Raw genomic sequence first — 12,184 nt, 5'->3', positions numbered from 1 at the left:
CAGAAAAAGACCTCATGATCCATCTAGTCTGCCCTTATACTATTTTCTGTATTTTATCTTAGGATGGACATATGTTTATCCCAGGCATGTTTAAATTCAGTTACTGTGGATTTATCAACCACGTCTGCTGGAAGTTTGTTCCAAGGATCTACTACTCTTTCAATAAAATAATATTTTCTCATGTTGCTTTTGATCTTTCCCCCAACTAACTTTAGATTGTGTCCCCTTCTTCTTGTGTTCACTTTCCTATTAAAAACACTTCCCTCCTAGACCTTATTTAACCCTTTAACATATTTAAATGTTTCGATCATGTCCCCCCTTTTCCTTCTGTCCTCCAGACTATACAGATTGAATTCATTAAGTCTTTCCTGATACATTTTATGCTTAAGACCTTCCACCATTCTTGTAGCTCGTCTTTGGACCTGTTCAATTTTGTCAATATCTTTTTGTAGGTGAGGTCTCCAGAACTGAACACAGTATTCCAAATGTGGTCTCACCAGCACTCTATGTAGTGGGATCATAATCTCCCTCTTCCTGCTTGTTATACCTCTAGCTATGCAGCCAGGTATAACAAGTAATGTAATATAACAATGTAATGTCCTTGCTTGATACATAACAAGTTTCAGATTTCTCAACCCCTGCAATATCTGCTTGTTAACCTTCTCTTCAGATTAGAATGTAATGCCTGTTGTCTCCTTCCCATCACCAAGCTGAAATAAGACTGCTTTTAATTTCTTATTATTTTTATTGGCCCCACTTATCACAATAAAGAAATCTCAAGCCTTTGTTTCCATCTTCTCCAAACTCCAACAAAATCTAAACCAAGACTGTTGCTTACACCTACACCACACTCAAAGCTTTTCAGTTGACTTCTAACTCTATATTATGTTTACACAACATAAATAATAAGAAAGACAAATTCAGTACACAGCTATGCTTTATTGATAACTTGCAGGTTACATCAACGATAGAGAGCCATTCATGCAGAGATGGCTCTTTTTATCCACTAAATTTTCTTCTTGCAAGTAATACAAATCCAATAAATAAATAAAAAAATAAATACATCAAACAAATAATTATACCAACTTGTGTTTCCCAAATATTATATTCAAAAGCATATTGCATCTAATAGTATAAACAATACATAGCCATTGTGACTGAATTAATAACACTGATAGCTTTATTCCCCACAGATTTGACTATTGCCTTTTAAAAACATTCAGGTTTATGAAAGTAATTTACTCTATTTTGAGATAGAGGATTCCATAATTAAATATGTCAAAGCTTCAGGGAACAGCTTCTCATCAAACAGCTGATTGTGTGGCTAAGCAATCAAGCTACATTAGATTGGAATGGAATAGGATAGGATAGGATAGAATTGAATTCTTTATTGGCCAAGTGTGATTGGACACACAATGAATATGTCTTTGGTGCATATGCTCTCAGTGTACATAAACACTTAATGATTGTCATAGGGGTCAAATAAGCAATCAGGAAACAATCAATATTAACAAAAATCCTAAGGACACAAGCAACAAGTTACATAATTTAGGGGAACACAAACCCCATTTGCCAATAAATTTAATTTATTTGACTTCTTAAAATACGATAATCTTAAAATATAAATTATTAATCTTAAAATATAGGATATAACATACAGGAAATATAAGATTTTAATCTTAAAATATAAGTTACAGTGTTCCCTTGATTTTCGCGGGGGATGCGTTCCGAGACCGCCTGCGAAAGTCGAATTTCTGCGAAGTAGAGATGCGGAAGTAAATACACCATTTTTGGCTATGGACAGTATCACAAGCCATCCCTTAAAACTTTAAACCCCTAAATTACCACTTCCTATTCCCTTAACAACCATTTACTCACCATTATTACTGGTATTCACCATTGAATAAGACACTTAGTAATCCTGATGTTTATAAACATAATTATTTATTAACAATAATTATTTTTTTTGTTATTTATTTGTAAAAATTATTAGTTTGGCAATGATGTATGATGTCATTGGGCGGGGAAAACCATGGTATAGAAAAAAAACCGCAAACTATTTTTTAATTAATATTTTTTGAAAAACCGTGGTATAGGCTATTTGCGAAGTTCGAACCCGCAAAAATCGAGGGAACACTGTATTATTTTATATAATTTATATTTTAAGATTATTTCAGGAAGGCATAAATGCCATATCAGATCTCATCTATTTTCGAATTAACATTGTCACTGGAAACATATTCTTGGTTTCCCTTTTCTAGGCTAAAGAAGCCCAAGATGATCTGGTGAAAACGAAGGAAGAATTACACCTGGTAATGACTGCTCCGCCTCCTCCACCTCCACCTGTATATGAACCAGTGAACTATCATGTTCATGATAATCTTCAAGATGAAGGGACCGAGTCCAATGGCTACAGTGCAGAATTCTCAAGTGAAGGCATACTGAACGATCGTAATGAAGAGAAGCGGATTACTGAAGCCGAAAAGAATGAGCGTGTCCAAAGACAGCTAAAGGTAGAACTTACTGAACAATCTGTTAGCAATACAAAGTATTTATTCTCATTCCGAGTACCATTTTATAATTTGCCCAAGAAGGGAGAAAGATGGTAATTGAAATTTATCTTTTTTTCAAAGGCTTAAGAAAGATTTCACATTTTATACAGAAAGAAGATAATGACATAGGACATAATCTAAAAATAAAGTGTATTTTATATGGAAGGTAGAAATGTGTTGGCAAATTTAAATGATTCCAATCTTCTAACGCTAACCATTATGGGCTCTTAGATGTGACTATGCTTACGAGCATAGATTGATATCTGCAAAACTCACCCTCAGATAGCATTTGCAGAATTTCATGTTAGTTTTTTGTTTTCCTCAGATTATCTCAGGGACCGCCTTCTGCTACACGAATCCCAGTGACCAGTTAGGTCCCACAGAGTGGGCCTTCTCCGGGTCCCGTCAACTAAACAATGTCGTTTGGCGGCACCCAGGGGAAGAGCCTTCTCTGTGGCTGCCCCGGCACTTTGGAACCAACTCCCCCCAGAGATTAGAATTGCCCCCACCCTCCTCGCCTTTCGTAAGCTTCTTAAAACCCACCTCTGCCGCCAGGCATGGGGGAACTGAGATATTCTTTCCCCCTAGGCCTTACAATTTACGCATGGTATGTTTGTTTGTTTGTATGTATGTTTGGTTTTACAATAAGGGTTTTTTTTAGTTGTTTAGTATTGGATTGTTACATGCTGTTTTTTATCACTGTTGTTAGCCGCCCCGAGTCTGCGGAGAGGGGTGGCATACAAATCCAATAAATAAATAAATAATGTCAGTTTCACAAATGTATTATTTGTGCAAGTGTCTAATGCTATGTTTAAATGTTGTAGACACTGACCGATGAACTAGCTCTGGCCAGAGATGAAGATTTGAAGACTGCGAATGACCTCATCCACACAGAGAACATGCGACAAGGCCGAGACAAGTACAAGACACTGAGACAGATACGACAAGGGAATACCAAGCAGAGAATTGATGAATTTGAAGCTATGTAAATGTAGTTTCAATGAAGACTCTGGGAAATGCAGATTTTGAATGTTGACGTTTCTCCATGAAAAGTCACTTGCAAAGTCGTACTAGTAAATAAAGAAATAAACTCCCACACTGTCAGGTGTCAGCTGAATTTAATAGAAGCAGCTACAGGAATTAAGTATAATAAGGAGAACGGTCACAGATGTAGTAAAATCTTACTAATATTGTGTCAAAAAAAACTAATGTCAAAGGGTGTCTCGGAATCACTTTTTTCCTACATGTTAAAAATGTTTTGCAGCTTTAATAGAGGGCTTTTTACTACCACAAATATATCCAGATTTGTTTGGGGTGTGGGAAAATGTTGTGCCATGTTTCTTGTTCTTGAACACCCATTGTATTTGAAGATTATGACGTTCTTAGGTCTCAAGTCAGTCCTCCAACTCACTTGCTCTTGTTATTGCTGTAAAAATGTCACAAAAAGACTTTAAAAAAATCTTTCATCTTGAATGAGACAAGTTCCCGGTGATCACAAAGGGATGCCTCTTTTATATCACAGATAGAGGGAAATTGTCGGTATGCAATATTATTCAAGTGTTGAACTGCAGCTTAACCAGTCAGCTGTAGTATCATATTTATATGTATAATATATATATGTCACGTATATACATATGCGTGTTAAAAATATAAATAGCATATAATTCTAGTTTGAAAAGGGTTTTTTTGCTTTGTATATTTTGTTATTATTTCTTGTTAAGCGAATGATATTTTTTGGGGGGGAAATCAAATTTCTTGGGTGAGGCACAATCTAGAAAACATTTGTAAAGATGATTTTTTTACTTGAAAGAAAATTGTAATGCATGCCTGTGATTCAATACAACTACTTTCACTATTCTTATTTTTTTCTAGCAAATTTTCTAATTTTTTAAAAATGGTACCGTTTCAGACTCCAGTCATGAAGGGACTTTTATCAGCTTTTTAAAATGTCTCTTTTGAAGAGAGTTGCTATAGATTTGCCTCAGTACCCCCTTGTTTACCTCCATTTGACCACCATCACCTCCTAGCCCTCCCACCCCCATCCCATTTTAGGCCTTGGAAATCATCAGCCTCAAGAGTACAGTATGTTGTTAGACCTGCTTTACATTCTATGCTGCTTTGTATTTTGAAGTTTATACCTCTGGAATCCTGATATAGTGTGTGGGATGATTTGTTGAATGCAATCGGCCCGCAAATAAAAATCTGCAAGGCAACTTTTTTTTTTTCCTCTTAAATTTCTCCATTTCTTTTTTTCTGAAAAACTATGAAGCAACCCACTTGTTCAAGCAACAGTGAATGTTAATAATAAAACAGAAAGGTAAAATGATTATGGAAGAAATTACGACACTGAAGATAAATGTTTAATTAAGTTCAATATAATATAATAATAATTTATTAGATTTTTATGCCGCCCCTCTCCGCAGACTAGTAGTATATAAACTAGTCACACAGAACAGCAAAATATTTGCTTTGGATGCAAGGTAGAAATGAATAAACTATAAGCTTTAACCAGTATGGCAAGGTTTAAATAGTGTGACCCATGTTTAGTCTTAATCATAGTCTAGCAACTAACCCAGCTGATTACTGAATAGTACTAGCCTGCAATCTGCATGATAGTACCTTTTAGGAAAGGGGGGGTTGTTTTTATTTTTGCTTTCCTGTTTTTTACAAATAAAGTGCAATAGCCTGATCCAGGGGTCCCCAAACCTGGCAACAAAGAGCCGGGGTGGCGCAGCAGGTAGAGTGCTGTACTGCAGGCCACTGAAGCTGACTGTAGATCTGAAGGTCAGCGGTTCAAATCTCATCACTGGCTCAAGGTTGACTCAGCCTTCCATCTTTCTGAGGTGGGTAAAATGAGGACCCGGATTGTGGGGGCAATATTCTGGCTCTGTTAAAAAGTGCTATTGCTAACATGTTGTAAGCCGCCCTGAGTCTAAGGAGAAGGGCGGCATAAAAATTGAATAAATAAATAAATAAACTTTGAAACTGGCTGGAGAATTCTCGGAGTTGAAGTCCACATGTCTTAAAGTTGCCAAGTTTGAAGACTTCTGGCCTGATCAGAGCCAGCATATTCAGGATTCTGAAAGGCTGCCTGTTTGTTTCCCAGGAAAGATGCTCCTACTTGTGGGTGATAAAAAAAATCAAAGTCGAACGAAAGAACTGGCGGCTTCTGCATTCCATGTTGTTTTCTTGGAAGTCTAGTGATAGTTTAACTTTAGGCTGGCCTGAGTTTGCAAAACATTAGACTGAGGTCAAGCTAAACCTGTAACAGGCCATAATTACATCTTATGAATAAAGCACGTCTTCTTAGATTCTCCACCTGCACTCAATGTGATTTGTGTCCTGTAAATTTATATCTTTTGTTTCACCTCATTGCTAGGTAAGTTTGCATTGTCTGTAGCCTTGTGAATACCAAGAATAATTACTTGACAATAAGAAGAGAGCTTTTTTTGAGCTTCATATGTTCACCAGGACAGCTGCTTTGACATTTATTCAAAAACCAATGGAGCATTCTGCCCTTCTGTTTTATCAGGACCTTGAAGATGTGTACAATCCAAAGTGGCATTTTGTAATTCCCAAATTACCCATATTATTTACTCGTTCCATTTATTAACATGATATTGATTGTAATTTAAATGGAAAAGTAGCATGCGGTAAAATTAATTAGCATCTTTAGTAATCATCTTCATTTCCCAGATGGCATTGGGTTCAACATAGTTCCAAAACATAGATTTTTTTTTTTTAAGATGGTTGGTTAAAGATTTCCAGATTTACAGCAGTGTTAAAAACATATAATACTTCTTGTAAAAGATGTTCCAATAGTACTGTAGAATCCCTGAGTATATTTGGTATTAGTAAGTTTTCCCTTTACTTTTTCCTATCCTGAAATTAGAATGTATTTAATACTTGTCTAAATAATCTTAGCACTTCATAAAAAGACTGAAGAATGTTGCTTTTCTATGTAAAGGCTATAGGCATATGGAGGGCACAAGAGACAGACATACAACAGTCAGTTGAGTAAAAATGGTATTCAAGGATTCCTCCTGAGCTGCATTTTTATAAACAAAATAGTATATAACTTTCCCATAAAACAGCATTAATCCTGTTGGCCATGAGAAAAAAAATAAAAATCAATACAGAACACATTTTATTGGGGCCAATAGAAGTTTCATAAAGTAATTACAAGTTTCAAAGTTCATTTTTATATAATTTTATTCAAATTTTAAAAATGAAAGATAAACAATACAAACGAATAAAGGAAGCTATGAAGTCCAATAAAGGGTTGGAAAATAGAAGTGATTTCTGATCTTCACAGCAAATTATTTACCTTTTATTCTATTAGTTTACAAATGACTTCTCTTTCTATAATCTATTCTGTCAAATTATAAAACCATATATCAAAAACCAGTTTTTCTAGTTTATGCAAAAAAGTCTATAAAGGGATCAGTAATTCAGTAAGACACAATTGTCTTCTCTGACCAGAAATATACATTAATCTTTAAAATCTACTGTTACCACATATGTATTTGAATTAAAAAGTTTCTAGCTTTTTTACATGTCTGCAAAGCATAACATGTAATATCTAACATGTAACCCTCCTTTTTGTTCACATTTCCAACATGTATTTGAAATGCCTTAGTCATTCTAGACAATTTATCTGGTGACATACTCCAACGGTTATAAAAATTCTTTAGTTATAACAATGTAAATTTCAATTATTTCAACCACATATTTTCCCATTGTTCCATCTACATAATATAGCCCATTTACTTGTTCTCCTGTTTCAAATTTCAATAAATCTTTATATATTTTAGAAATTTACATTTGCATCTTTTGTACACAATTCTGTTCCAAATCCAATCTTAACAATATTCAAAACCATAAATTCTATCAGCCTGCCATTAGTTCTTCTCTTGATTTTATTTTATAGTCCCTTGATAAAAAAATTAAAAGATCTTCCAAAACCAACACAAAATCATCTACAAAAAGCATTAACATATTTTTTTTCCTTTTAAAATCTTTACTACCACAATACTCTACTCTTGTCTAATATTTCTATTCAGTATTTCACAAACCAAACTAACAAGAGAGAAGACTGGGCAACCCTGTCTTATTCCTTTTTATATCTTGCAAGGTTTTGTTAAATCTCCATTAACATGTTTCTATGAAGTATAAATTGATCTTACCTATTTTACCCATTTTTAAAATAATGATATTGGTCTACTCTATACTTTTGTTATTGAAGTTAAATCTTGTTCTATGTATCAAATCTTGTTAAGTTGTCCTCTTTTGAATTCTTAACAGCTTTCTTCCCTGTAAGAGTTAATTTGTTTTGCAAAGATTGTAAACATTCATCTTCCAAACATATATAATAAGAACCTGATAATCTATCAGGCCCAAGCACTTTGGCTGGTTTAATATTTTTAGTTTTAGAAAGTTCCTCCATTTTTAGAATAGAATACTTTATTGGCCAAGTGTGATTGGACACACAGGGAATTTGTCATTGGTCCATGAGCATTATAGGTCCATTATCTGCTTCTGTTCTTCTATAATCTTTGGTAATTTTTTCTATAGCCATGTTTTCCATTAATACAGTTAATTTATTTTTTTTTTAAATCAGAAAAAGGTCTAATAAAAAATCAAAGTGGAAAAAGCAGTAGTAAAATAGAAAGGAGCATGCGAAAGAAAGACGTGTCAGTTGAAAAGTTCCCACTGAAGAAATCGTTCCATTAAGGGATTGCATTAGCTAACAGCACTAATACAGGAATGTCCAATTATTTGAAACGTTGTGGAATGACTGTATCTGGACTACGTATACCATTTCATATTGAAGGTGGAAGCTTACATCACTGAATATGTGTATGTATGTATTTTGTTTTTAATGTAATACATCAGGAGTGTCAAACTCGTGTCACATGATGTATTGCAACTTTCTCCCCCTTCTCTAAACTGGGGGTGTGGACAACATGTGAGGCATCTGGTCTACTATAGGCCGCAAGTTTGACATCCCTGTAATATAACTTTCCTGTTTCTTATATGCAGCATTCAATCGGATGGTAATTCCCTGTGGAGTTTTTGGTGCTCTCTGAATCTGGTTGGTTGATTGCAGGAATTTAATTATCCACACTCCTAGCACTGATGATGTTACTTAGAATGGTAATGAAACATCTACAAGCAAACAACCAAACTCAACAAACACAAAGAACTCCTCAGTTCAATCTTGAGCTACATATATTCTCTTCTATTGGAGTCATTTTTTTTGTATGAACAATTAACGCGGGGCATGCTTCTTGATGTTCCATGTGAAAGCTTTGTCACCACCTGAAATCTTGTACAAATACAAAGTAAGATTTGGGGACATAACAAAAATGGACTAAAAAACTGGCAGCAAAATTAGCATATACAGTGTGGTCCCTTGACTTTCGTGGGTCCAACTTTCGCGGAAAGGCTATACCACGGGTTTTCAAAAAATATTAATAAAAGAATAGTCTGTGGTTTTTTTGAACACGGGTTTTCCCGCAGCTCCCCGATGTACAGTACTGTGCGTTTTAACTCCTCTCCACCCCCCACCCCAGCTGTCCTGATTCTTTAAATAAAAGCTCCGCTTCTGCCCCAGCCTCCCGGTCCCTCCCCTTTAATTCTCGGAGCGTTAGTACGCTCCACTTGAAGCTGAGCCTTACGGGCGGACAAGACCACCCTAACTCGCCCAAGGGGGGAGGAGCTGAGGGCATTGTTGGGTCAGGGGGCCACACGCTAATCGCATGGGTGGCTTGCGGTGGGCCTGTCACAACCCTCCGGTAGCTTCTGCCTGCAGCTCAGTGTCACCTCAAGCACCAAAGGGCACTGCTGCCTCTTTTTCCACTGCCACCCGCCACTACCACCTCTTCTTCCCCCACCCACCTAAGCCGTCTCCCTTAGTGGTAGCATCCAACCTCCCAGCTGACCGACCTGGAATCCCAGCTTCAAGTCCTGGGTTGGATCCCTCTTGTCTGGAGCTTCCCCTTCCCCTGCCCTGACCTTGAGCATTGGTGCCCCGTTGCCCCTGTGGGTTCTGGGGATAAGTAAAACCAGGAATGAAGGAGGGAGGGGGAGGAAGGAAAGAAGGAAGGAAGGAAGGGTCTCTACTTCATGGAAATTTGACTTTCGCGGGCGGTCTTGGAATGTATCACCCGCGAAAATCAAGGGGCCTCTGTATTGTGTTTTGTATTTTCTTTCATGCTCATGATCTTCTCTAAGAAAAAAAAGAATTAACTTCTTGAATCAAATCTCAGGCCAGGAATTTACTATATCCATTCAAATACTGACAACTATATTTCATTAAATCCTTTTTTTTTTCAGATAAAATATTTTCAAAACAGAAATCCAGAAATATTGCATGGAAATCATAGTTACCTCCAATTGTTTATCATCCAACATTATGCCCTCTGGAGCACAGGTCTGTTTTATATGAGGATTCCATTAAACTCTGGACTAGTTTTTAATTATGTTATCTAATGCAAGCTGATGGCTATCATTATGCTTGAATATGTTCAGAACAGATTTTAAAGCAGACGCAATGGCCTCTACAAATATTTAAAATGCTACCGCATATATGATACTTTTTTTCCCCTTTGCTCCAAGGGCAGAATCGAAACCAATAAATTTAAAGGAATGTGTAAGGAAACTTAGATTAAAAATGTAAAGAATGATGAAGCAGAGTGCACTGAAAACTTCTGGTTTTTCTTCATTTGATATATTAAGTGGAAGGTATATTTATTTAAGTAGTTTATACAACCACACATTTCACAATGACTCTGGTCAGCATACAAAGATTAAAAAACAACAATAAAATATAATCCATGGGGTTCTGGTTAAAATGACAACCCCAAACATAAAGGCCTACCATCAACAGTGCTTACCTAACCACCTGATCCAAATGCCAGGGGGAATAATAGTGATTTTGCTGACCTAGATAATGTAAATCTTTTTTTTTAATAGCCTGGTTAATGCTTTGGATTGGACATTTGTGGAACAGCCAGGAAATTATATGATCAGATGCTAGATCAAGAAGTCAAAAAATCCTGGAAAGTTATAACAATGCATATTTGTACTGTACACAAATTTAAACTACAGTGATACCTCACCTTACAAACGCCTCGTCATACAAACTTTTCGAGATACAAACCCGGGTTTAAGATTTTTTTGCCTCTTCTTACAAACTATTTTCACCTTACAAACCCACTGCTGCCGCTGGGATGCCCCGCCTCCAGACTTCTGTTGCCAGCGAAGCACCTGTTTTGTGCTGCTGGGATTTCCCTGAGGCTCCCCTCGCTGGGAAACCCCACCTCCGGACTTCCGTGTTTTTGTGATGCTGCAGGGCAATCCCAGCAGTGCAAAAACGGGTGCTTCGCTGGCAACGGAAGTCCGGAGGTGGGGTTTCCCAGCGAGGGGAGCCTCAGTGAAATCGCAGCATCGCAAAAACACAGAGGTCTGGAGGTGGAGTTTCGAGGACTTCGATGTTTTTGCGATGCTGTGATTTCACTGATGCTCCCTTCGCTGGGAAACCCCACCTCTGGACTTCCATTGCCAGTGAAGCACTCATTTTTGCGATGCTGGGATTCCCCTGCAGCATTGCAAAAACACAGAAGTCCGGAGGTGGGGTTTCCCATGGAGGGGAACCTCAGGGGAATCACAGCAGTGCAAAAACGGGCACTTCGCTGGCAAAAGGGGTGAATTTTAAACTTGCACACATTAATTGCTTTTCCATTGATTCCTATGGGAAACATTGTTTCGTCTTACAAACTTTTCACCTTAAGAACCTCATCCCGGAACCAATTAAGTTTGTAAGACAAGGTATCACTGTACTTGGATGTGTTTATGAAATTTCCAGAAGTCAAGTTCAGCAATTTTACCTAGCTGACACAGAGAAGGGATTGCATGATCTTTGAGATGCATTCTAATTGAACTCTAAATGCACCTACTTCATTGAACAAAATGATCTGCTTATGGCACATTTATTCTTAAAATCTGAAGAAACACGAAACGTATAAATACAGTAAACATAAATAAATCGATTGCAGTCATGTCTTTTTGGCTTTCAATTGGTACCAGTTGAATGAGTGAGTAGAGTAGTTTTCAAAATCCCAGGATTCAAAATCTATCACCACTTCTCCAAGGAATACAGGATGTCTGAAAATTCCAGTGTGCCAGACGGTTATCTGAAGCTGTCGGCGTTGCAGTTGGGAATATTCAATATTGTACTATAAAGATAAATGTGGTTACTGATCAGTGTGAGATTAACAAATGCAATTTATACAGGTGCAGGCCATGCAATTTTTTTCTACTATCAAGCAACAAAAATGAGCAAGATCAGCACACTGACAATTATTCCCACTCTTTGCATTCAGAGTACCAATCTCTGGACATCAACTGTCATCATACTATATGAAATGCTGTGAAAATCCGAGGCAGTGTTGATTTATTTATTAGTTGGATTTTATTTATTTATTTATTTATTTATTTATTCATTCACTCATTCATTCATTCATTCATTTATTGGATTTGTATGCCGCCCCTCTCCGTAGACTCGGGGCGGCTAACAACATTGATAAAAACAGCATGTAACAATCCAATCCAATACTAAAATAACTTTA

General features: G+C 36.7%; 2 protein-coding genes across 3 annotated transcripts in view; one reads left to right on the top strand and one right to left on the bottom strand.

Moving 5' to 3' along the window:
- EZR (ezrin) overlaps positions 1-4,765 on the top strand; it is a 45,365-nt gene extending 40,600 nt beyond the window's left edge. For both annotated transcript variants that reach the window (XM_070733786.1, XM_070733787.1), the window contains exons 13-14: positions 2,262-2,513; positions 3,377-4,765. In XM_070733786.1, coding sequence (XP_070589887.1) covers positions 2,262-2,513; positions 3,377-3,541 — 417 coding nt within the window. In that variant the 3' untranslated portion in view covers positions 3,542-4,765. The remainder of the gene's footprint in view (positions 1-2,261; positions 2,514-3,376) is intronic.
- Positions 4,766-11,160: 6,395 nt separating this feature from the next.
- The window catches only part of SYTL3 (synaptotagmin like 3), a 37,807-nt gene continuing 36,783 nt past the window's right edge, over positions 11,161-12,184 (bottom strand). Inside the window, 1 exon segment of the mRNA XM_070733785.1 lies at positions 11,161-11,791. Within this exon segment, the coding sequence (XP_070589886.1) occupies positions 11,612-11,791 (180 nt within the window). The 3' untranslated portion in view covers positions 11,161-11,611.

The sequence above is a fragment of the Erythrolamprus reginae genome, chromosome 1, assembly GCF_031021105.1.
Source record: "Erythrolamprus reginae isolate rEryReg1 chromosome 1, rEryReg1.hap1, whole genome shotgun sequence".
Lineage (NCBI taxonomy): Eukaryota > Metazoa > Chordata > Lepidosauria > Squamata > Dipsadidae > Erythrolamprus > Erythrolamprus reginae.
The sequence above is the reverse complement of the archived record's forward strand: the minus strand, read 5'-3'. Positions and strand labels throughout refer to the sequence as shown.